This window comes from Myxine glutinosa, chromosome 7 (assembly GCF_964187855.1).
Source record: "Myxine glutinosa chromosome 7, kmMyxGlut1.1, whole genome shotgun sequence".
NCBI lineage: Eukaryota > Metazoa > Chordata > Myxini > Myxiniformes > Myxinidae > Myxine > Myxine glutinosa.
In genome coordinates, this window is record NC_136267.1 from 105,331,805 (window position 1) to 105,353,013 (window position 21,209).

Consider the following 21,209-nt stretch of genomic DNA (forward strand, 5'->3'; position numbering starts at 1 on the left):
AACAGACACAAAGAAATAATATAACGTATTAGATAAGGTGGTGTAAAAGACGTTGGGTAAAATGGCGGCAAAACCCGTAATATTTTTATTTATATGCCTTTAAACCTCTAATCCCTTATTTTGGAAAGCCGGGGTCTATTCCGTTAGCAAGCGGCTTGCTATTGCGTGCCAAACCTGGTGTTCTGTATCAATTGCTTTGCAAGCCGCTCTGCAAGCAGAGCAAGCACTCAAGGGTAGGGAGGTGTTCTGTCAGCAAGCGACTTGCTATTACTTTCCAAACTTTCCAAGCCAGTCGTTCCGTATCAACCGCTTTCTAAGCTGCTTGCCTTGCAGCTCAGCAAACGGAGCAAGAGATCAAGAGAGGTGCTTCATTATAAAACATATATAATAACCACCTTTAGAGGCCATTTTTCCCCGCAAAGCGGGGGTTGGCCTTTTTCGGGAACCGTGGTTGTTGTTGTTTTTCGGTCCCCTTTTTGAAGCAATGTTTTGCGGCCGGATGCCCTTCCTGATGCCAACCCTTTTTGCCGCCTTTAACGACAACCAGGTGCAAGCAAAAATCATTGAACTGTATACAAGACTGGAAAGATGATGAGCGGTGCAAATTTGTCACCACCAAGCGGTCCGTCAGACACACAGTCGCCATCTTAGGATGCCCGCTCATAGCAGATACATTTTGACTCGTGTACTGTCCTTTGACTTTGAACCTCTCATTGTACTGCTGTGGCTGCACATTGCCCAACTGTCATCATATAGTGTGTACAAATCGTTCGATAAAAGGATGTGGAAAGTCATTTCAAAAGTAAGTTACGACGTTCATTCAGGATTTTCATAAAATTTATGTGTGAAGAGAGATGAAGTTTGGATTTGTGCTCGGGCTTCCCGCTTAGTCCCCAACAACACAATTATTTGTAGACATTGTAAATACGAAATCTGAACCAACTGAAAACTGTATAAAGTCTTTTGAATAGAAAACCCACTTGTGACTGTTGAATATTAATTTTGAGTTGAAAGTCAAAGTTGATGTGAACATTTTCTTACAAACATAACACAACGCGGGCCGTGGAGATTCAGTCATTGGGCCAAGCAACATGGCTGTGCGGTGGCGACACAATGGTGCGTGCAACGTGAATAGCCATAATCCTTGCAGTCTTGTACAGTTCAATGGCAAAAATGGCCGCTGTAGTCTGATTCAAAACGATACGACAACCAATGAAATTTTCAGGAGCATACCTCTGCTATGAATACACATCATTATTGAAACATACATTTTATACTTTCTTCTACTTTTCATCCTAATTCTTGAAGATCTAAAAACATGCAAAACCCCTCCCAAAATTCACAATGGTAGGTCCACAGATAAACTTGGCAGAGGGCTCTACTCCTCTGACTCCCCATTTATTTGTTTCTTTCGCTCTTCCTCGTACTCTGTAGCCGCTAACACAATAAAATCATTTGTGGAAGATGTCACAAGAGGATCGACTAAAACTGAAAACGACAGCCCAGCCAGCATTTGCTCGAGTACAGTACCCCCACCAGCAATGTTTCCATGGAGACTGCCATGTTGTTAAGTGGTGACGAGTGCTCCGCTCCGTTGGAGTGAACGCTTTGAATCAAGGAAGCCGCTTACTAACGGAACACCCCCTCGTGTAGAAGTACAAGTAGAAGTAGTAGGAGAAGAAAAAGTAGAAGTAGTGGTAGTAGTAGTAGTAGTAGTAGTAGTAGTAGTAGTAGTAGTAGTAGTAGTAGTAGTAGTAGGGGATTAAACACGAGTGCGTAAATTGTAGTTGCAAGTTTTGCTGAATGTTGAACAAAAAAGACATTTCGTCTTTGTTCACCTCAATCGGAGGTATCGATTATCGATGGTGCAGTGTGTAAATATATATATATTATATGCACATACTATCTTGCCTCGCCTCACCAAGCATCATTAGAGGAACGGGCTTATCTTCGCTGAGGATAATGACTGCACCCGAGTTGCTGTGTTATCATGATTTAAATCAATCATAATACAAATAATGATTTTGCACAAATTGATTTGTAGTGTTTGTGATATTACATTTTTATAAGCAATTTAGGTTGACAAAAAAAAAAAAAAAAATTACCTCAGCACGCTGTAATTAAAAACACCTCAGCACCATGTAATTAAAAACACCTCACCATCACGTAATTCAAAACACCTCACCATCACGTAATTAAAAACACCTCACCGTCACGTAATTAAAAACACCTCACCGTCACGTAATTAAAAACACCTCACCGTCACGTAATTAAAAACACCTCACCATGACGTAATTAAAAACACCTCACCTTCACGTAATTAAAAACACCTCACCATGACGTAATTAAAAACACCTCACCATCACGTAATTAAAAAGACCTCACCATCACGTAATTAAAAACACCTCACCCTCACATAATTAAAAACACCTCAGCACCACATGATTCAATACATCTCACCACCACATTATTAAAAACACCTCAGCACCATGTAATTAAAAACACCTCACCATCACGGAACTAAAAACACCACAGCACCATGTAATTAAAAACACCTCACCATCACGTAATTAAAAACACCTCAGCACCATGTAATTAAAAACACCTCACCATCATGTAATTCAAAAGACCTCACCATCACGTAATTCAAAACACCTCAGCACCACGTGATTCAAAACATCTCACCACCACGTGTTTAAAAACACCTCACCACCACGTGATTAAAAACACCTTAGCACCATGTAATTAAAAACACCTCACCATCACATAATTCAAAACACCTCACCATAACATAACTAAAAACACCTCAGCACCATGTAATTAAAAACACCTCACCATCACGTAATTCAAAACACCTCAGCACCACGTTATTAAAAACAATTCACAACCACGTTATTAAAAACACCTCACCACCACGTGATTAAAAACACCTCATAGCCACGGAAACAAAAGTTTGAGGGAGTAGTTCAGTGACAACACAGACACGGCCCAGATATGTAAATATATAGATAGATACAGATATGTAAATATATAGATAGATGACTACCTGAGTTGCTGTTTTGTCATGGTTTACACTAATCATAATACAAAATTATTGTGCACAAATGTATTTGTAATATATGTGATATTACATTTTATAAACAAATGAAGTTGAAGATTCAAGCAAAAAAAAATTTTTTTTTCAAAATTTTTTCCCTCAGGACATACTTAGAAGAGACAGGTGGAGAGACAAGTTTGGTACGATTTTACAAAAGCTTGAGGGAAGAGTTCAGTGACAAGACAGACACTGCACAGATAGATAGATAGATAGATAGATATATATATATATATATATATATATATATATATATATATATATATATATATATATAGTATATATATATATATATATATATATATATATATATATAGTCACGTGAAAAAGTAAGTACACCCCATGTAAAGTTTTGACTTTTTCAACATATTTCAACATACAGCTATTTGATCTTCATTTCAACAATATTGATAGATAAAGGTGATATAATACAACAAATATCATGAAACATTTACATTTTGTAGTCCATTGTATAATTTAAATAAACATAATTGCAAATTTCGCATGTGGAAAAAGTAAGTACACCCTTGGCTCTAATAGGTGGTATTGCCCACTTTGGCAGAAACAACCTCAAGTAGGCATTTCTTATAACTGTCTACCAGTCTCTGACATCGACTGGGAGAAATTTTTGCCCACTCCTCCATGCAGAATTCTTTCAGCTGTGCGATGTTTGAGGGGTTTCTTGCATGCACAGTTCGTTTCAAATCCCCCCACATCTCGATGGGATTTAGATCCGGGCTTTGACTTGGCCATTCGAGAACCCTCTATTTCTTTCTTTTCAGCCATTCCTTGGTGGATTTACTGGTATGTTAAGGGTCATTGTCATGTTGCAAGGTGCACCTTCGGTTGAGCTTCAACACTCTGACAGAGGGCCTCACATTATCCTCAAGCACCCTCTGGTACAATGAAGAATTCATAGTGGATTATATGATGGTGAGCTGCCCAGGTCCTGATGCAGCGAAGCTGCCCCAAACCATAATATTTCCACCACCATGCTTTACAGTTGGGATCAGGTTCTTGTGGTCAAATGCTGTCTTGGGTTTTCGCCAAACATGTCTTCTGGTAATGTGGCCAAATAGCTCTACCTTTGACTCATCTGTCCAGAGCACATTGTTCCAGAAGTGCTGGTCTTTGCCTAGGTGTTCATTGGCAAACTTTAGTCTTGCCCTGATGTTCTTTCTGGACAGCAAAGGTTTCCTCCTGGCAAACCTCCCATGTAGATCAAATTTGTGCAGCCTCTTTCTAATGGTAGACTCGTGCACTTTGACATCAACAGTGGCAAGAGCTACCTGTCGGTCCCGTGATGACATTCTGGGGTTCTTAGAGACTTCTTTCAGCATCTTGCTGTCTGCTCTCATGCTAAACTTGCTGGGGTGGCCTGGCCTGAACAAGTTGGCAGTTGTTTGGAATCTTCTCCACTTGTAGATGATCTTCCGGACAGTCGAATGTTTGATTTCAAATTGTTTGGAGATCTTTTTAAATCCCTTCCCAGACTCATAGGCATCTATAACCTTCTTTCTGAAGGCCTCAGAGCTCTTTTGATCTTGGCATGGTGACGCCACACACTTCAACAACAAAGAGCAAACCAAACTAAATGTCTGAAGCTTAAATAAGACAGGTTCCTCCAAGATCCTCTCTAACGATGTTCTAATCATTTGCACCTGAGCTGGTGCACCTGATTCTAATTTTAGGTATTTGAAGTAGTGATAAATGTAGGGGTGTGGTGCTGTGCACACATGACTCGATTGCCAGAGAGGTAGGCCACAACGCGTGGATACAAACAAGAGTCTTTATTACAAGCTCGCATATCAGCACTGGGCGGGCTCGAGTTTAGAGCCCGCATATATGTCCCGAGGCCACGCCTTGCCCCCGGGCGTGGCCAATCGGCCGAAAGGCGGGGCATGTATTTCAGTTCCCCGCCTGGATGCTCGCGCCACCCACTGGTGCGCAGAATTATTGACCCTTGTGCCCGCCACACGCGCCCCCCCAGAATTCCCGCGCACCTGAAGGGTGAGCTTGCGGGGAAGCCGGATGACCCGGCCGAAACGCCCCCTGGTGATGCGTGCAGGGCTGGGGGGTAGCGGGACAGCGGGGCTGGGGGGTGCCGGGGGTCTGACCGCCGGGGGGCAGCCTCGACGCGGAGGCAGAGCTGCTTGTGGGGGGTGGTCCAGATTGAGGTGGGCCGGCTTGAGGCTGTCCACGGAGATACGATCCGGGGCACCGCCGATGTCCACGGTGAAATGTTTGTCCCCGGTCTCCAGCACGCGGAAGGGCCCGTCGTACGGGGGCCGCAGCGGTGCCCGGTGGGCATCGTGCCGGATGAAAACGTACTCCGCCGTGCGAAGCTCCGGGGCGACGTGGGAGGACGGGCAACCGTGGTGTGCCGTCGGCACCGGGGCGAACCTCCGGGCGGTCTCCTGCTGGGTGGAGCGCTGTTGCGCCGCGGACCAAGGAGCCGTGGAGTCGGGGATAAATTCGCCCGGTACCCGCAGCGGTTGTCCGAAGACCAGCTCCGCCGAGGACAAGCACAGGTCGTCCTTGGGCGCCGTCCTGAGGCCCAGCAGGACCCAGGGGAGCCTGTCGGTCCAGCTGCCGTCGCGGAGGCTGGCCCGGAGCGCGGCCATCGAGCAATGAAAGCGCTCGCACAGGCCGTTGGCCTGGGGGTGGTAGGCCGTGGTGCGGTGCAGTTTGACGCCGAGCCCTCACGCCACCATGCCCCAGAGCTCCGAGGTGAACTGGGGGCCACGGTCGGACGAGATGTCCGAGGGGGCACCGAACCGGGCAACCCAAGTGGCGATGAAGGCTTGCGCCACATCAGCCGCAGACGTCGCCGCCAATGGCACGGCCTCCGGCCACCGTGTGGTGCGGTCCACCATGGTGAGGAGGTGGGTGAACCCCCGCGAGGGGGGCAGAGGTCCCACCAAGTCGACGTGGACGTGGTCGAACCGACGCTCGGGCACCGTAAATGGGGCCAACGGGGCCTGGGTGTGGCGCTGGACCTTTGTGCGCTGGCACGCAAGGCACGTCCTGGCCCAGTCGCGGACGTCTCTCCTGAGGCCATGCCAGACGAACTTCGCCGCGATGAGCTTATGGGAGGCCTTCGTGTCCGGGTGGGACAGACCGTGGATGGCGTCGAAAACCGGGCGCTGCCAGCCAGCAGGCACGATGGGGCGAGGCCGGCGGAGGGAGACGTCGCACAGGAGGGCCGCGCCCGCGACATCGAACGGCACCTCGGTGACGCAGAGGCTCGTGACGGCGGTCCGCAAGGCCTGGACGCCGGGGTCGGCAGTCTGGTCCTCCTCCATCTGGGCATAGTCGATCCCGAGGTGGACCGCGTGCGCGACGGACCGGGAAAGGCAATCCGCCACCGGGTTATCTTTACCCGTGACGTGACGGATGTCCGTCGTGTACTCGGACACGGCAGAGAGGTGACGTTGCTGCCGGGCCGAACCATGGCTCGGCGACCTTGGCCATCGCGAACACGAGGGGCTTGTGGTCGACGAAAGCCGTGAACGGGCGGCCCTCGAGCAGATGGCGGAAGGGTCGGACCGCCAGGTGGAGCCCGAGCAGCTCGCGGTCGAAGGTGCTGTAGCGGCGTTCGTGCGGGCGAAGCTGCCGGCTAAAAAACGCCAGCGGCTGCCAAGCACCACGCACCCACTGCTCGTGCACCGCGCCCACCGCGTAGTACGACGCGTCGGTGGTGAGGCCGATCGGTGCATCGGGCGCCGGGTGCGCCAGCATGGTGGCGTTGGCCAGGGCCAGCTTTGTGCCCGCAAACGCCGCGGCCATCGGCTCCGACCAGGCGATGTCACCTTTGCCCGGCTTGCCCCGGAGGGCCTCGTGCAGGGGGCGGAGGAGCTGGGCGACGTGGGGCACGAAGCGGTGGTAAAAATGTACCATGCCCAGGAACTCCTGGAGCCCCTTGATCGTGCGGGGGCGCGGGAAACCCCTGACCGCCTCCACCTTGGCCGGTAAAGGGACGGCCCCGTGCCTGGTGATGCGGTGCCCCAAGAAGTCGATGACGGCGACGCCGAAGCGGCACTTTGCGGGGTTGATGATCAGGCCATGCTGGCCCAGGCGTTTGAAAAGCGTGCGGAGGTGGAGCAGGTGCTCCTCCCGGGACGCGCTCGCGACTAGGATGGCGTCCAGGTAGACAAAGATGAAAGGTAAGTCACGCAAGACGCTGTCCATGAGCCGTTGGAACGCCTGGGCCACATTCTTCAACCCAAAAGGCATCCGCAGGAACTCAAAGAGGCCGAAAGGGGTGATGACGGCCGTCTTTGGGACATCGTCCGGTTGTACGGGGACCTGGTGGTAGCCCCGGATGCGGTCCACCTTGGAGAACACGGTCGTGTTTGCCAACCGGGTGGAAAAGTCCTGGATATGCGGGACCGGGTAGCGGTCGGGGGTGGTGGCATCATTGAGCCGGCGGTAGTCACCGCACGGCCGCCATCCACCGCCGGGCTTCGGCACAATGTGCAGAAGAGAGGCCCAAGCGCTGTTGGAGCGCCGTACGATACCCAGCCGTTCCAGCGTGGCGAACTCCGCTTTCGCCACGGCGAGCTTCGTGGGGTCGAGGCGGCGCGCCCGGGCGTAGACCGGTGGCCCGACCGTGCGGATATGGTGCTCCACCCCATGTTTGACGGCCACCGCTGAGAAGGTGGGCCGCGTGAGGGCCGGGAAACTGGCGAGGAGGCGGGTAAACTCGTCCGCTGCCGGAAGCGTACAGACTAACCTCGCCGGGACGGAACCTTTCAGCAAGCCGCTCGGTGAGCCGCTCAGCGAGCTGCTCAACGAGCCGCTCAGCGAACAAGCGAGCGAGCTGAAGGTTTCGGCCTGGACGAGACGTCTGCGCTTAACGTCGACCAACAGCCCATGCGCACATAGGAAGTCCGCGCCGAGTAGGACCATTGGCACGCTGGCGGTGACGAACGACCATTGAAAGCACTGCCCTCCGAACCGCAGTGAGAGGCAACGCTTCCCGAATGTGCGGATGGGTGTACCGTTGGCGGCAAGCAAAGCGGCCACCGCTGAGAAGGTGGGCCGCGTGAGGGCCGGTAAACTGGCGAGGAGGCGGGTAAACTCGTCAGCTGCCGGACCGCTGCCCGGCCCGCGGCTTGCTTGTCGGACGCGGAGGCAGGGAGGACGCTTACCTGCGCTCCCGTGTCGCAAAGAAAACGGCGCCCAGACGAGGTGTCCGTGATGAACAGCAGGCTGCCGGAATGGCCGACGCTCATGGCCGCAAGTGAGCGCCGGCCCGACCCGTCAAAAGAACACGGCGGGCGGCACGTTTTAGCCTTGCGGCCGAACCTGGCATTGTAGTAGCACCAGGTTTGCGGCGGTGGCCCCCGCGGCGGCCGTGCCGGCGGCGGTGGTGGTGGCAGCGGCGGTAGTGGGCGGGGCGTAGCAGCGGCCACGAGGGAAGCAGGGGGCGCTGTAGCCTCCGCGCCGGGATCCACGACGGCAGCACCCTACACCGACCGCGTGTCGCAGGCCGCGAAATACTTGTCGGCCTCTCCAGCCAGGGTGCGGGGTTCCGTTATTTTGGAACCGACCAGCGCGAGGCGCACCTGTACAGGTAGCTGGCATAGGAAAAGTGCTCGGAATAAGAAATCCGGGCGCTGGTCTCCAAGCAGGGACAGCATGAAATCCATCCGGACGGATGGTCGTGTCGCCGAGGGCGGGAAGGTCCAGGAGGCGGTCGGCACGTTCGACCTCCGTGAGCCCAAACGTGGCGAGGAGGAGACGTTTGAGTGCCTCGTACTTGTGGTCGCCCGGCGGGCGCCAAAGGGTGGACGCCAAAGGGCCCGGCGGGCGCCAAAGGGCCAAAGGGTGGCAGCAGTGCCGGGCCCGAGGGCGGCGACCACGTGGTAGTACCTGGTCTCGTCCACCGTGATGCCCCGGAGTTGGAATTGAGCTTCGGCCTGCACAAACCAAACGTCGGCTTGCGCTTCCCAAAACTCCGGGAGTTTGATTGCAACGGCGTTGGTAGCCAAGGCGCGTTCGGGGGTCAGCAACGGCTGAACCAATCGGGGTCACCAGTGTGGTGCTGTGCACACACGACTCGATTGCCAGAGAGGTAGGCCACAACGCGTGGATACAAACAAGTCTTTATTACAAGCTCGCATATCAGCACTGGGCGGGCTCGAACTTAGAGCCCGCATATATGTCCCGAGGCCACGCCTTGCCCCCGGGCGTGGCCGATCGGCCGAAAGGCGGGGCATGTATTTTATTTCCCCACCTGGACGCTCGCGCCACCCACTGGTGCGCGGAATTATTGACCCTTGTGCCCGCCACAGGGGTGTATTTACTTTTTCCACATGCAAAATTTGCATTTATGTTTATATAAATTATACAATGGACTACAAAATGTAAATGTTTCATGATATTTGTTATATTATATCACCTTTATCTGTCAATATTGTTGAAATGAAGATCAAATAGCTGTGTTGAAATACGTTGAAAAAGTCAAAACTTTACATGGGGTGTACTTACTTTTTCACGTGACTATATATATATCTATATAATAATAGCGTAAGGACTCGACTTTGTTATCCCTTTTACGCCGGACCCAGTGACCCGATGCCCACGGCACTAATGGATTTACGATCTACGAACCGCGCTCTTTGTTTATCACGTACAGCCATACTCGAAAAATCTGAATTAGCCGACGTTGGGGCCCAAAAGCATCCGATTAACTGCCGATACGACGCCATCTTACGACGCCATCATATTGGCGTCTGCTGGGCGAAGGCGAAGCGAGCCGTCCGCTGATTGGACAGTCGAGTGGTGTGAACATGGGTGGTGTGAACCAAATGGTCTTTTTATTCCCTTGAACATTTTAAATTAGGATATATAAGGAAACGTCTTTATCGTCATTTTAATAAAGTTAAATGGAGTGACGTCGCGATACTCGGGGTGCGTTGCATAAATCCTCGTAACTCAGAGAGGTGTAGCAGGTGGCGAGACGTAAGGAAGCTTAAAAATAACGGGCTGAAAATAGACGAACGATATGTCAATCTCTTTCTACACCGAACGGAAATAAAAGTATGAGAGCGGGAAGGCATGGCCTGAGCACTTCGAGCAGAGAGGACTGATTGGACTTAACTTAAAGAGAAAAAATTTGAGCTTAACGGAAGAAGAAGATCCCATGAGCGCTCCCCTATGCCATTGCCATCCATAATGGTACACTCTATCCATACACCACATCCTCCCTGCCGTGGATGTTCCACGGGTTTCGGCTAGTATATGTATATATAAATTGTGCGGGTGCCCATGTCATGTGTGCTTAGTCCAATGTATCGTCCGCACGTTCCACGGACATTACTCACACAGCTCTGCAAGGCACGGAGTTACCTTGTCCGCGCGCTCGCAAGGACAAGCGGACGCAGGTACTCAGCAGGTACATCCCAAATAGTACAACACCTCAACCTCAACAATATGTTGTTGTTAGGACTTGAATGACCCCGAGCAGACCGCTGCACCGTCACTGCAGAACAAGGTTAACCACACAGCAAGGAAACGCATTAGATGTAAACGTAAACCCCACCTACTTTAGTACTTACAAGACCATTTTTCACGTGCACACCTTTAATCGCATTTCCCACAGATAATTACAATTTCTACATCGCGTACGGTAATAACTACTTTGCGTATGATGACATACAGATTACCGGTGCATAGAGTTATATAATTTGGAAACTAAACAACAGCGCTGTGATGTTAGCAAATTATACACCTCCAAGGAACCATTCGTGAGCTATTAAAAATCCTGTGGCATAAACACGAAAACGCAATAAAGAACGAATAAAGAGGAACGGACAAGGAGGATGAAGAAGGGGTGGAAGAGGAAGAAAGGGAAGCAGGGGCAGGAAAATAATGGGAAGGAAGAGGAAGAGGAGAAGGAGGAGGAGGAGGAGAGGGAGGTTGTTATTTTATTTTTTCGAAGTCAAGTTCGTCTTGAGATAATTTTAAGAAAGAAATAAAAACTGAAGGTTGTTTAAAACACTATTGTCCAATAACCAATCAGATTGCTGTCGCTTGCCAAGCCAGCCGTTCCCTATCAACCGTTTCGTTGGAGTGCTTGCTCGAGTGCTTAAGGCACTTGGCGAGCGCTCCACAAACTGTTTGGTTACGGAACACATGTAGTCCAGTGGTGTTGCTTCATCATGGCTTTCATGCAGTCCTGCATACATGTTCGAGTGGGTGGGGCCATGCTGTATTATGTAATATTATATAATATCCTTTAGAAGAGCTAGCATAAACGAGAGTATCAATGTTTCTCCAAAAAAATTAAAGTAAAAAAAGTCACGTCGAGGGTCACGCAGCGTCCCTTTTGGGCGGAGCGAAAGGCACGCAGCGTCCCTTTTGGGCGGAGCGAAAGGCACGCAGCGTCCCTTTTGGGCGGAGCGAAAGGCACGCAGCGTCCCTTTTGGGCGGAGCGAAAGGCACGCAGCGGCCCTTTTGGGCGGAGCGAAAGGTACACAGTGTTCCTTTTGGGTGGAGCGAAAGGCACGCAGCGTCGCTTTTGGGCGGAGCGAGCGGCACGCAACGTCCCTTTTGGGCGGAGCGAAAGGCACGCAGCGTCCCTTTTGGGCGGAGCGAAAGGCACGCAACGTCCCTTTTGGGCGGAGCGAAAGGCACGCAGCGTCCCTTTTGGGCGGAGCGAAAGCCACACGGCATTTCTTTTGGGCGGAGCGAAAGGAACGTGTCCGGTCACGTGATTTCATGTTGACGGAGTCATAGTCATCCCTCACAGGCCGCGAAATTGCGTTTGACGTTCCGGTTTATAACATTGTGTCGGTGGCCGTCGCCCTGTGAAATATTGCTCACGTAAGGTTGTCAATCCGCTTTTCCTTCGCCAGATAACCACGCATGAGGTTCGTTATTCTGTCGAAACGCAGACGGCATATGGTACGTTACAGCTACAAATAGAATGTGAGACATGCCGTACCTGAACATGTTCGTATTTGTTTACCTTCCTCCCTGTGTCTCAGGGGGGTATTAAGGTGTATTGAATGTTGAGGCGATTTTTGTGGCGATGCTTTTTCTACACAGATCTTCATCTCCTTCTGTTCACTATTTGAGACGAGAGGTGCGTTTTTTAATTTAACTTGGTTTGTTTGATGACGTCTTGTGTTTGATCATCCTCTCTGTATTGGAATTATATTCCGGATACTCTACTATGTATCCGGGTTATCACTACTGTACTGTACTGTCGATCCGGGTTGTCACTACTGTACTATGGATCTGGGTTGGCACTACTGTACTGGCGATCCGGGTTGTCACTACTGTACTATGTATGTATCCGGGTTGTCACTACTGTACTGTCGATCCGGGTTGTCACTACTGTACTATGTATGCATCCGGGTTGTCACTACTGTACTGGCGATCTGGGTTGTCACTACTGTACTGGCGATCTGGGTTGTCACTACTGTACTATGGATCTGGGTTGTCACTACTGTACTGGCGATCTGGGTTGTCACTACTGTACTATGGATCTGGGTTGTCACTACTGTACTATGGATCTGGGTTGTCACTACTGTACTGGCGATCTGGGTTGTCACTACTGTACTATGGATCTAGGTTGTCACTACTGTACTATGGATCTGGGTTGTCACTACTGTACTGGCGATCTGGGTTGTCACTTCTGTACTATGGATCTAGGTTGTCACTACTGTACTATGGATCTGGGTTGTCACTACTGTACTGGCGATCTGGGTTGTCACTTCTGTACTATGGATCTAGGTTGTCACTACTGTACTATGGATCTCGGTTGTCACTACTGTACTATGGATCTCGGTTGTCACTACTGTACTATGGATCTGGGTTGTCACTACTGTACTATGGATCTCGGTTGTCACTACTGTACTATGGATCTGGGTTGTCACTACTGTACTGGGGATCTGGGTTGTCACTACTGTCGATCCGGGTTGTCACTACTGTACTGTCGATCCGGGTTGTCACTACTGTACTGTCGATCCGGGTTGTCACTACTGTACTGTCGATCCGGGTTGTCACTACTGTACTGTCGATCCGGGTTGTCACTACTGTACTGTCGATCCGGGTTGTCACTACTGTACTGTCGATCCGGGTTGTCACTACTGTACTGTCGATCCGGGTTGTCACTACTGTACTGTCGATCCGGGTTGTCACTACTGTACTGTCGATCCGGGTTGTCACTACTGTACTGTCGATCCCGGTTGTCACTACTCTACTGTACTATGGATCTGGGTTGTCACTACTGTACTTTGGGTCTGGGTTGTCACTACTGTACTATGGATCTGGGTTGCCACTACTGTACTATGGATGCGGGTTGTCACTTCTGTACTATGGATCCGGGTTGTCACTACTGTACTATGGATCTGGGTTGTCACTTCTGTACTATGGATCCGGGTTGTCACTACTGTACTATGGATCCGGGTTGTCACTACTGTACTATGGATCCGGGTTGTCACTACTGTGCTCTGGATCTGGGTTGTCACTACTGTACTATGTATCCGGGTTGTCACTACTGTACTACATGTATCTGGCCCTGGGTTGTCACTACTGTACTACATGTATCTGGGTTGTCACTACTGTACTACGCACAGTGTATACAGTATTTGCTTTGAATTTTACATCGTTACCTGGTTACCTGACATGGTGGCAGACATTAACCAAGCACCCTGTATAAGCACACTGTGCATATTTCTCACCTGGACACCACTTCATGTTTCCATTTGCCCGTCTCGAGTAAACCAGATCTTAATCATTTTGTTTGTGCTTCACTGTGAAATGTACATTCCATTTGATTTGCTGAAGCTATTACATGTGATGACTTTAAATGGATATGAGGTATTTGAACCTGCTGCATTGGAGTCGCACCTGCTGCATTACACTCATAACATATTTTTGTATACAAGGTCGAGGCTCATGGAAGAGTAAGAACACGGAACAGAGCAGGACGTAATCGAACAAAATAAACAGCAGAAATAGAGGGGGACATACCAACAAGCAGGGTGGATGGACAAAATAGAGGGAGACTTGGAGAAATGAGGGATGTGCGGAAGAATGAGTAATAGGTTAAGACACATTGGATACAAAAGGGGTAGAAAAGATCATGTTTTAAAATGGGGGGTGATGAGATGATGATGATTATATGAGAGGATGGGGAATAGCTGCCTTGAAGACTTCAAGGGAAGAATGAGCTTGAAGAGAATGTGGAAGTTGGTTCCATGGGTGGGGAAAAAGGAGGAAATAATAAATGGACATGAGCAGTGATTCTGAATTTTTGGAGAATCACTGGAATGGGGTTGATGGTGGATTGCATGCACCCTGTAAAAACCTGGGGGAGGTGCAAAGCTCGAAAAGAGCAGAGGGTGCAGGACCAGAAATCCGATAGAAGACAGATAGGCCACCATTCTTGTCTGCAATGGGAAAGTGATAGGCCCAGAGAGTCGGCTTCATTGCGAGAGATTCCAATAATCTTGGAAGCCTTTGATTTCACAGCATCAAGCTAAGCAAGGTACGTGGCAGGGGCGTCAGCCCAGAAGGGAGAACAATACACCATCAACCTGTGGATGAAGGCCTTGTTGGTGGATAAGCTGTAAGGCCTTGTAAGTGGATGCAGCACTTGCAACTCCAATGCAGCAGGTCTGACATGGAGTCACTCCTGCTACGTTGGAGTCGCCTCTGCTACATTAGAGTCGCTCCTGCTGCGTTGGGAGTCACTCCTGCTATGTTGGAGTCACTCCTGCTATGTTGGAGTCGCTTCTGCTACAGTAGAGTCGCTCCTGCTGTGTTGGGAGTCACTCCTGCTACGTTAGTCGCTCCTGCTACATTAGAGTCGCTCCTGCTACATTAGAGTCGCTCCTGCTGTGTTGGGAGTCACCCCTGCTACGTTGGAGTCGCTTCTGCTACAATAGAGTCGCTCCTGCTGCGTTGGGAGTCACTCCTGCTACGTTAGTCGCTCCTGCTACATTAGAGTCGCTCCTGCTGCGTTGGGAGTCACTCCTGCTACATTAGAGTCACTCCTGCTACATTAGAGTCGCTCCTGCTGTGTTGGGAGTCCTGCTGCGTTGGAGTCACTCCTGCTACGTTCGTCGCTCCTGCGTTGGGAGTCACTCCTGTTACGTTGGAGTCGCTTCTGCTACAATAGAGTCGCTCCTGCTGCTTTGCGAGTCACTCCTGCTACGTTAGTCGCTCCTGCTACATTAGAGTCGCTCCTGCTGTTTTGGGGGTCACTCCTGCTACGTTAGTCGCTCCTACATTAGAGTCACTCCTGCTACATTAGAGTCGCTCCTGCTGTGTTGGGAGTCCTGCTGCGTTGGAGTCACTCCTGCTACGTTAGTCGCTCCTGCTGCGTTGGGAGTCACTCCTGTTACGTTAGTCGCTCCTGCTACGTTGGAGTCGCTCCTGCTACGTTGGAGTCGCTCCTGCTACGTTGGAGTCGCTCCTGCTACGTTGGAGTCACTCCTGCTACGTTGGAGTCACTCCTGCTACGTTGGAGTCACTCCTATTTATACATTAGTCACTCCTGCTACGTTGGAATCACTCCTGCTACGTTGGAGTCACTCCTATTTATACATTAGTCACTCCTGCTACGTTGGAGTCACTCCTGCTACGTTGGAGTCACTCCTATTTATACATTAGTCACTCCTGCTACGTTGGAGTCACTCCTATTACATTAGTCACTCCTGCTACGTTGGAGTCACTCCTGCTGCATTTGAGTCCATGTGTACAGATTTTTAATTGAAATCGATGAACGCTTAACCCTTTGAGTACGGATGACGTCCAGTGCCGCAACCCGCGAAAAAGTTTTGTGTACGGATGACGTTACTACACGTCATCGACTATACCTATAAATAGATCATCAGTACGTGGTTGCATTCCCGTAAAGCCAAATTAATCCCGTACCGGGGGTATTTTTATCAATAAAAACCCCGTACTCAAAGGGTTAAAATGTCTTTTTGTACACTTTGGCAAAATATAAAAATTTTCCTCCCTTACTCTCATCTCAATTACCCTCAACTTACGCACTAGCACACCCACTTGCACACATAAATAAGACCTTTATTTATACTAGCGTGTGTGCATCACTTGATCAGTTTGTTCCAGATATGGAGAAACCTTGTGATAACAAAGCACATTTTCACTGACGTTTGGTTCGTTTTCAGTGTCGTAATTTGCAATTGTATATATTTATTTAATTTGCTTGAATGTAGCCTCGCCAAATGAGTTACCTTGTATGGTGAACACTGAACATGGTACAAAATATGCTTTTGCATCCTTAATTGAAACAGACAAGCGGCTCCGATCCCAACTTGTGAATATAATAACCTTTACATTTATTCTCACGTCGCTACTGGTGAGATGATTTTAAAAAGTAGTGTCTGACTATTTGGTGACCATAACCTTCCTGGAGTCCCATTTAAAAACAAATCTTGATTTTGTTGTTGTGTACCCCACCACACAGCATTTATTTGTGTTACATATGGCTTTTAATTTGCAAGGGAGTGTTTCGACATGACGTCATTGCTATGGTTTATGGCTCTGCTGTCCTATCCGGACAATTGCCTGACAGGGATGCGAAAGACTGAAGAGCATCTCTTGAGTGAAGATGTCTTCTTTTGAGACTGGATACCGCAGATTAGAATCTTGTGATGAAGAGGAATCGCCAAACAATGAGAGGGAAGTGCTGGTGCATGTACCAGAGGCCAATAAAGGTAGAGCATTTTATGAATTGGTGCATATCCATGTTTACTACAATATGATCTTTGTTTCTTACAAGCGTAGCACTTTGTTTCAGCTTGTTCCCCTTTTTGTTTCCTCATGAATTCCTCTAGCTCGGTGGAATCACATTGAAAACCTGGATTATTTTTTCACAAGGGTATCCTTTCCTTGCCTCCCACCCATCCCATGTCATTTAGAACTCATGTTGCATGTATGTGCCTATCAATCCTTACTATCCCACCCGTCCTTGGCTGTCCTCTGTTATTCTAGCGTCTGTCTGCGAATGGTTCGATGGATGTGCGGAGTATCGTTGAGAGAGAGAAAGACAAATGATGAATTGCGAAAGATGATGGGAATATTGCCTGTGATTGATGCTGTGAAGAGGAACAGGTTGAGATGGTTTGGTCATGTGTTGAGGAAGGATGAAAGTGACTGTTTCAGAAGAGTGATGGAAGTTAATGTAGAAGGAAGTAGAGGACGGGGAAGACCGAGAAAGACTTGGCTAAAGATGGTGGAAGAAGAAATGCGGGCAAGGGGGTTAACAAGGAGAGATGCAGAAAATAGGGCAAGATGGAGAAGATTATCATGGGGACCGCAAGGCTAACCCCCGTTCTCGCAGGGAAAATGGCCTTAAAATGCATGTTGTTGTTGTTGTTGTCTACTCTGTTGTTTGTAAAGTACTAACTATCAGGAGATGTCATTTAGGAGTGAAAAGTGCTTGTGGAGATTCCACCTCTCATGGTGACACGTTGGTGACACGTTGGTGACACGTTGGTGACACGTTGGTGACACGTTGGTGACATGGTTTTAAAATTGAAAACAAATATCATGTTTCTCAGATATTACGGCAGTCGTGCAAAGGCCTGTTGCATGGAAGAGTCATTATCAGCTGGAATTTGTTCAGGAGATTAGCTGCTCTCACATTGTAGTGTGCTTGGAGCGGTATAAAAGGTTTAGAAATAGATGTAAATCGCTAATAGTTGGCAAAAATGCTCACTTGCAACAGAGTGTTGCTACTCTTGTTATCATTGCTTGTGTTGAACAGCTAGTTTTGGGCAATCGCCATGTCAATGTGTCACTGTGTGTTATTATAGCAGAACGGGATGTGAAATCGGTATGTGAAATGTGGATGCATTCGTTCATTCACATCTCACATTGAATAATATCTTGTAAACAGATCTAAAATTTCTCTGCTTCTGGCATTAAGGTATTATCACACAGGTGAAGCAACTGCATACATGTGTCGTAAGTCAGGTCATGCATGATCCTTGGAGATTGGCTGCCATGGATCTCCAAACTATTCTTCCAGCTGCTTGTCTTAAACATTCCGCATAGCTCAATCCAGTCCACTGCTTTATATTGGTCTTCCGAGTGATGATCGGTCTATCTCTCCCTCTCTTGCCTTCATCCATGGCTTTCAATAGTTTTTTTTTTTAAACTACAAACCTTCATGATGAAAGACATAGTCAAGGTAATCCACCTTTCGTATCTTGATGATGCCTAACAAGCTTCTCTTCTGCTTAACTGTCCTTAACGCTTCTTTGTTTGCCTTTTGCTGTGTCTCATAGATGATGAGCATCCACCTATACACCCACGTCTCAAAAATCTTCGGCCGGCTTCCCATTACTAACTATCCATGCCGATCTGCACCATAAAGCAGTGTTGACCACACATAGTATTTATCTGTTCTTCGTATAAAGTATTTAGCCCTTCTCAGCCGTTTTATCCCTGATTCAGTACAGACCACCTTGCCCTTTTCCCCCAACCTCCTAACAAATCTAAAACGCTTGGAACAAGCTTTTTGCCAGGAAGTCCACGCCAGATGGCATATCCATCATCATTAAGGGTGACAGCACACCAAACCAATTCACGGTATTGCTCTATGCCCCGACATGTGGAAAACCAATCCTGAGATGCCACTGCAATTGGGACAATCACGGATAGAGAAAAGGGTCCCCCTGAGCCAAGATTCCACCAATGAGAGGGTTGGGGGCCAAGAGGGAAGAGGGTTAGCCGGGTATAGAAGGGGTAGCAGATGCAGTCTGGAGAGGAGAAAAGAGGGCCTTGAGTCGGCTGTCCAGTCTGCTTGTGTCTAGAGCCATCTGGCCTCTTATCCATTTTGGTTTGTCTTTGTCTGCCCTTTCACTTTTGTTCCTTTGCGTCTTACATCTTTCACTTTCCCGTCCCCTTTTGTTCTTTCACTTTCACTCTCGCTCTTGCACCCCTTCCACTTTCATTTTTTGTCAACCTTTTACCTTCTGCCTTTGCACACTTTCACCTTGCATTCTGTTCACCTCACTCCAGTTAACTGGCTTAGTCGTCGAACCCCTTAGCCTCATCAACACTGAGTGGTTCCACCAAAACCCACGGGGGCTTGACATCCCCATATTCTTCTTTCCCTTTCTCTCCACCTTGCCCTTTCGCACCTCTCCCTTCCATGTCAGATGCATGATTGGTGCAAATGATGAAGTGATAAGTGACAGCATAAAGCATCCGATGGCATGAATGTTCGCTTAGGGGATAATGGGAATGTATACGTGTTCTGTAAATACTTACTTGTGGACCTTCTTTGTAACTATGTGCGTTGGTTAGTAAAAGCCCTGTTTAGAAGGAATTGGTGACGCATTCACGTCAATATTCTACTTACTAGTTATATATAGTGATGAGGTGATGAGACTCTGCAATATGCAGACCATATCATCATCTGAAAAATGCCTTTTTCCCCCAAATATATTTGGTTTTGAAAAATATTATTTGCTTTCATGAAGGGCTTTTACTTTTACATTATCTTATCAGCTTTTACTTGATAAAATCTATTGTTCATCCTGTTCACTGATGCATACTTTCTTTCAAAGAGACTAGTTATTCTATTGTATTGTTACGTTTGTAGGGGGTAGGCAGTGATGACTTTAGACCAGGTAGATTTGTATAGATTAGTGTGCACAGATTTCGCGAAGAAGAAGAACCACCATGTAATAAGTAGGGAATTTGTTTAGCCCGGATGGTGGATTAAGGTCCATCTTCGTCCCCATTACGAGGAATGGGGCATGTTACCTAGCTCAGGGATTATGTTAATTCCCTGTATGTCTTTTCCTCGGTGATTTATTCCCATGCCTCTTTTGGCACCGCACCACACGTAGGGCTAGAATCCCACATTTAAACGCAATAACAAATACAAACCAACTGGAAGTCAGTTCTGAGCACTGCCGATGGCACGGCTACCAGCTACAACACCACAAGTTCAGGCAGGCCGAGAGCCACACCCAAAAGTGGCAGTGATTGGCCAGAGCTGTTGATTGACAGGAAGGCCGGAGTAAGAAGGGACTTGCTGATTGGTGAAGGGAAGGACGAGTAAGAAGCAACTCACTGATTGGAAAAGGACCACAGATGATATCAAAGCTGGAACGTTAAAAGAACGCTCTGACTGGCATTTTGCCTCTTGTGGCTGGTCGTTTATGGATGGGATTGTTAAGGGTCGTAGCGTTCCTCTCCTCCCCCTTCTTGGTTTCGGTTCTGGCAGTGGCGATTGTGTGCCGGCGTCTTCTCCTCGTTCCCCTTTTCGTCGGGTGTCTGGACATTGAGAGCGAACATTCCCTCTTGCTCCTCTTGTTCCAAAAGTGATAGTGAACAGGGAGGATTCATCGCGAGCAGCCGTGTTCTGACGTCGGGCTTGGGGACATGAGGCGGAAGAGCCGGGACAGAGAGCTGCGGGTTTTCCCAAGCAAGAACGACCAGCGGCGCGACAACTCCTGTTCGTTTCGTGCGTGAGGCACAGAGTAAAGGGACGCACAGTGAGGCAAGTTTTGCGCCAACGCGCGCCCTGCCCTTCGTGCGCAACGTCACCAGCGCCCGGACGATTTTGACGACCCTGACGAGACCTCACCAGTGATCTGAGTTAAATCCATCACATAAATCCAACACAATTATTTTCCAGTTTATTTTATCCTTCGTCTGTGTTTTGTGTCTGTTTGTGGGGACGTTCCGTTTAGGAGTTTTAGTTTATCGTGCATTTTCTTTTAATAAAGCCGGTGTTTTGGACATTTTAAATCCGGTTTCGTTTGAGTTATTTTCCCGCAGGTTTGATGACTGTGGTGGGGATCCATGCAGGTAAGTGCTTCAGCATCCTCATCCTCTTCCTTCCCCCTTCTTTCCACCACGTGTATTAACTCCGCCATTGAAATTAACGCCTTGAAGTAACAGCTTGTTCGGCTATTCGTTCCTTGGAAAGATTTTATTCGCCAGGAACGCGATAGTATCTTCAACCAATACTTTCTGATATGAGAGAGCTTTGTTCCCATTTAATTCTAACAATCTCTTGTGGCATGTTGGCATGTTGTTCTTGAATTGTATCAAAGAAACAGAAATGCATGGTGTCTAGTTTTAATGAAGGAAGATGTTGCAA

General features: G+C 48.6%; 2 protein-coding genes across 15 annotated transcripts in view; one reads left to right on the forward strand and one right to left on the reverse strand.

Moving 5' to 3' along the window:
• ABCB8 (ATP binding cassette subfamily B member 8) overlaps nucleotides 1–10,986 on the reverse strand; it is an 88,861-nt gene extending 77,875 nt beyond the window's left edge. Inside the window, exons 1-2 of one of the 6 annotated variants that reach the window (XM_068123108.2) lie at nucleotides 10,833–10,986; nucleotides 10,426–10,583 (exon numbers count right to left, since the gene is read on the reverse strand). In XM_068123108.2, coding sequence (XP_067979209.2) covers nucleotides 10,426–10,502 — 77 coding nt within the window. In that variant the 5' untranslated portion in view covers nucleotides 10,503–10,583; nucleotides 10,833–10,986. Of the gene's footprint in view, nucleotides 1–10,425; nucleotides 10,728–10,767; nucleotides 10,813–10,832 lie in introns of those variants that run through there. The other 5 variants (XM_068123110.2, XM_078782083.1, XM_078782082.1 and 2 more) reach the window with 5 other exon arrangements.
• Nucleotides 10,987–11,778: 792 nt separating this feature from the next.
• Nucleotides 11,779–21,209, forward strand: part of LOC137431603 (autophagy-related protein 9A) — a 102,698-nt gene continuing 93,267 nt past the window's right edge. For 2 of the 9 annotated variants that reach the window (XM_068123114.2, XM_078782089.1), the window contains exons 1-4: nucleotides 11,802–11,973; nucleotides 12,091–12,188; nucleotides 16,659–16,800; nucleotides 16,921–16,964. In XM_068123114.2, the coding sequence (XP_067979215.2) occupies nucleotides 16,695–16,800; nucleotides 16,921–16,964 (150 nt within the window). In that variant the 5' untranslated portion in view covers nucleotides 11,802–11,973; nucleotides 12,091–12,188; nucleotides 16,659–16,694. Of the gene's footprint in view, nucleotides 12,008–12,090; nucleotides 12,189–16,658; nucleotides 16,801–16,920; nucleotides 16,965–21,209 lie in introns of all 9 variants that reach the window. The other 7 variants (XM_068123113.2, XM_068123119.2, XM_078782090.1 and 4 more) reach the window with 6 other exon arrangements.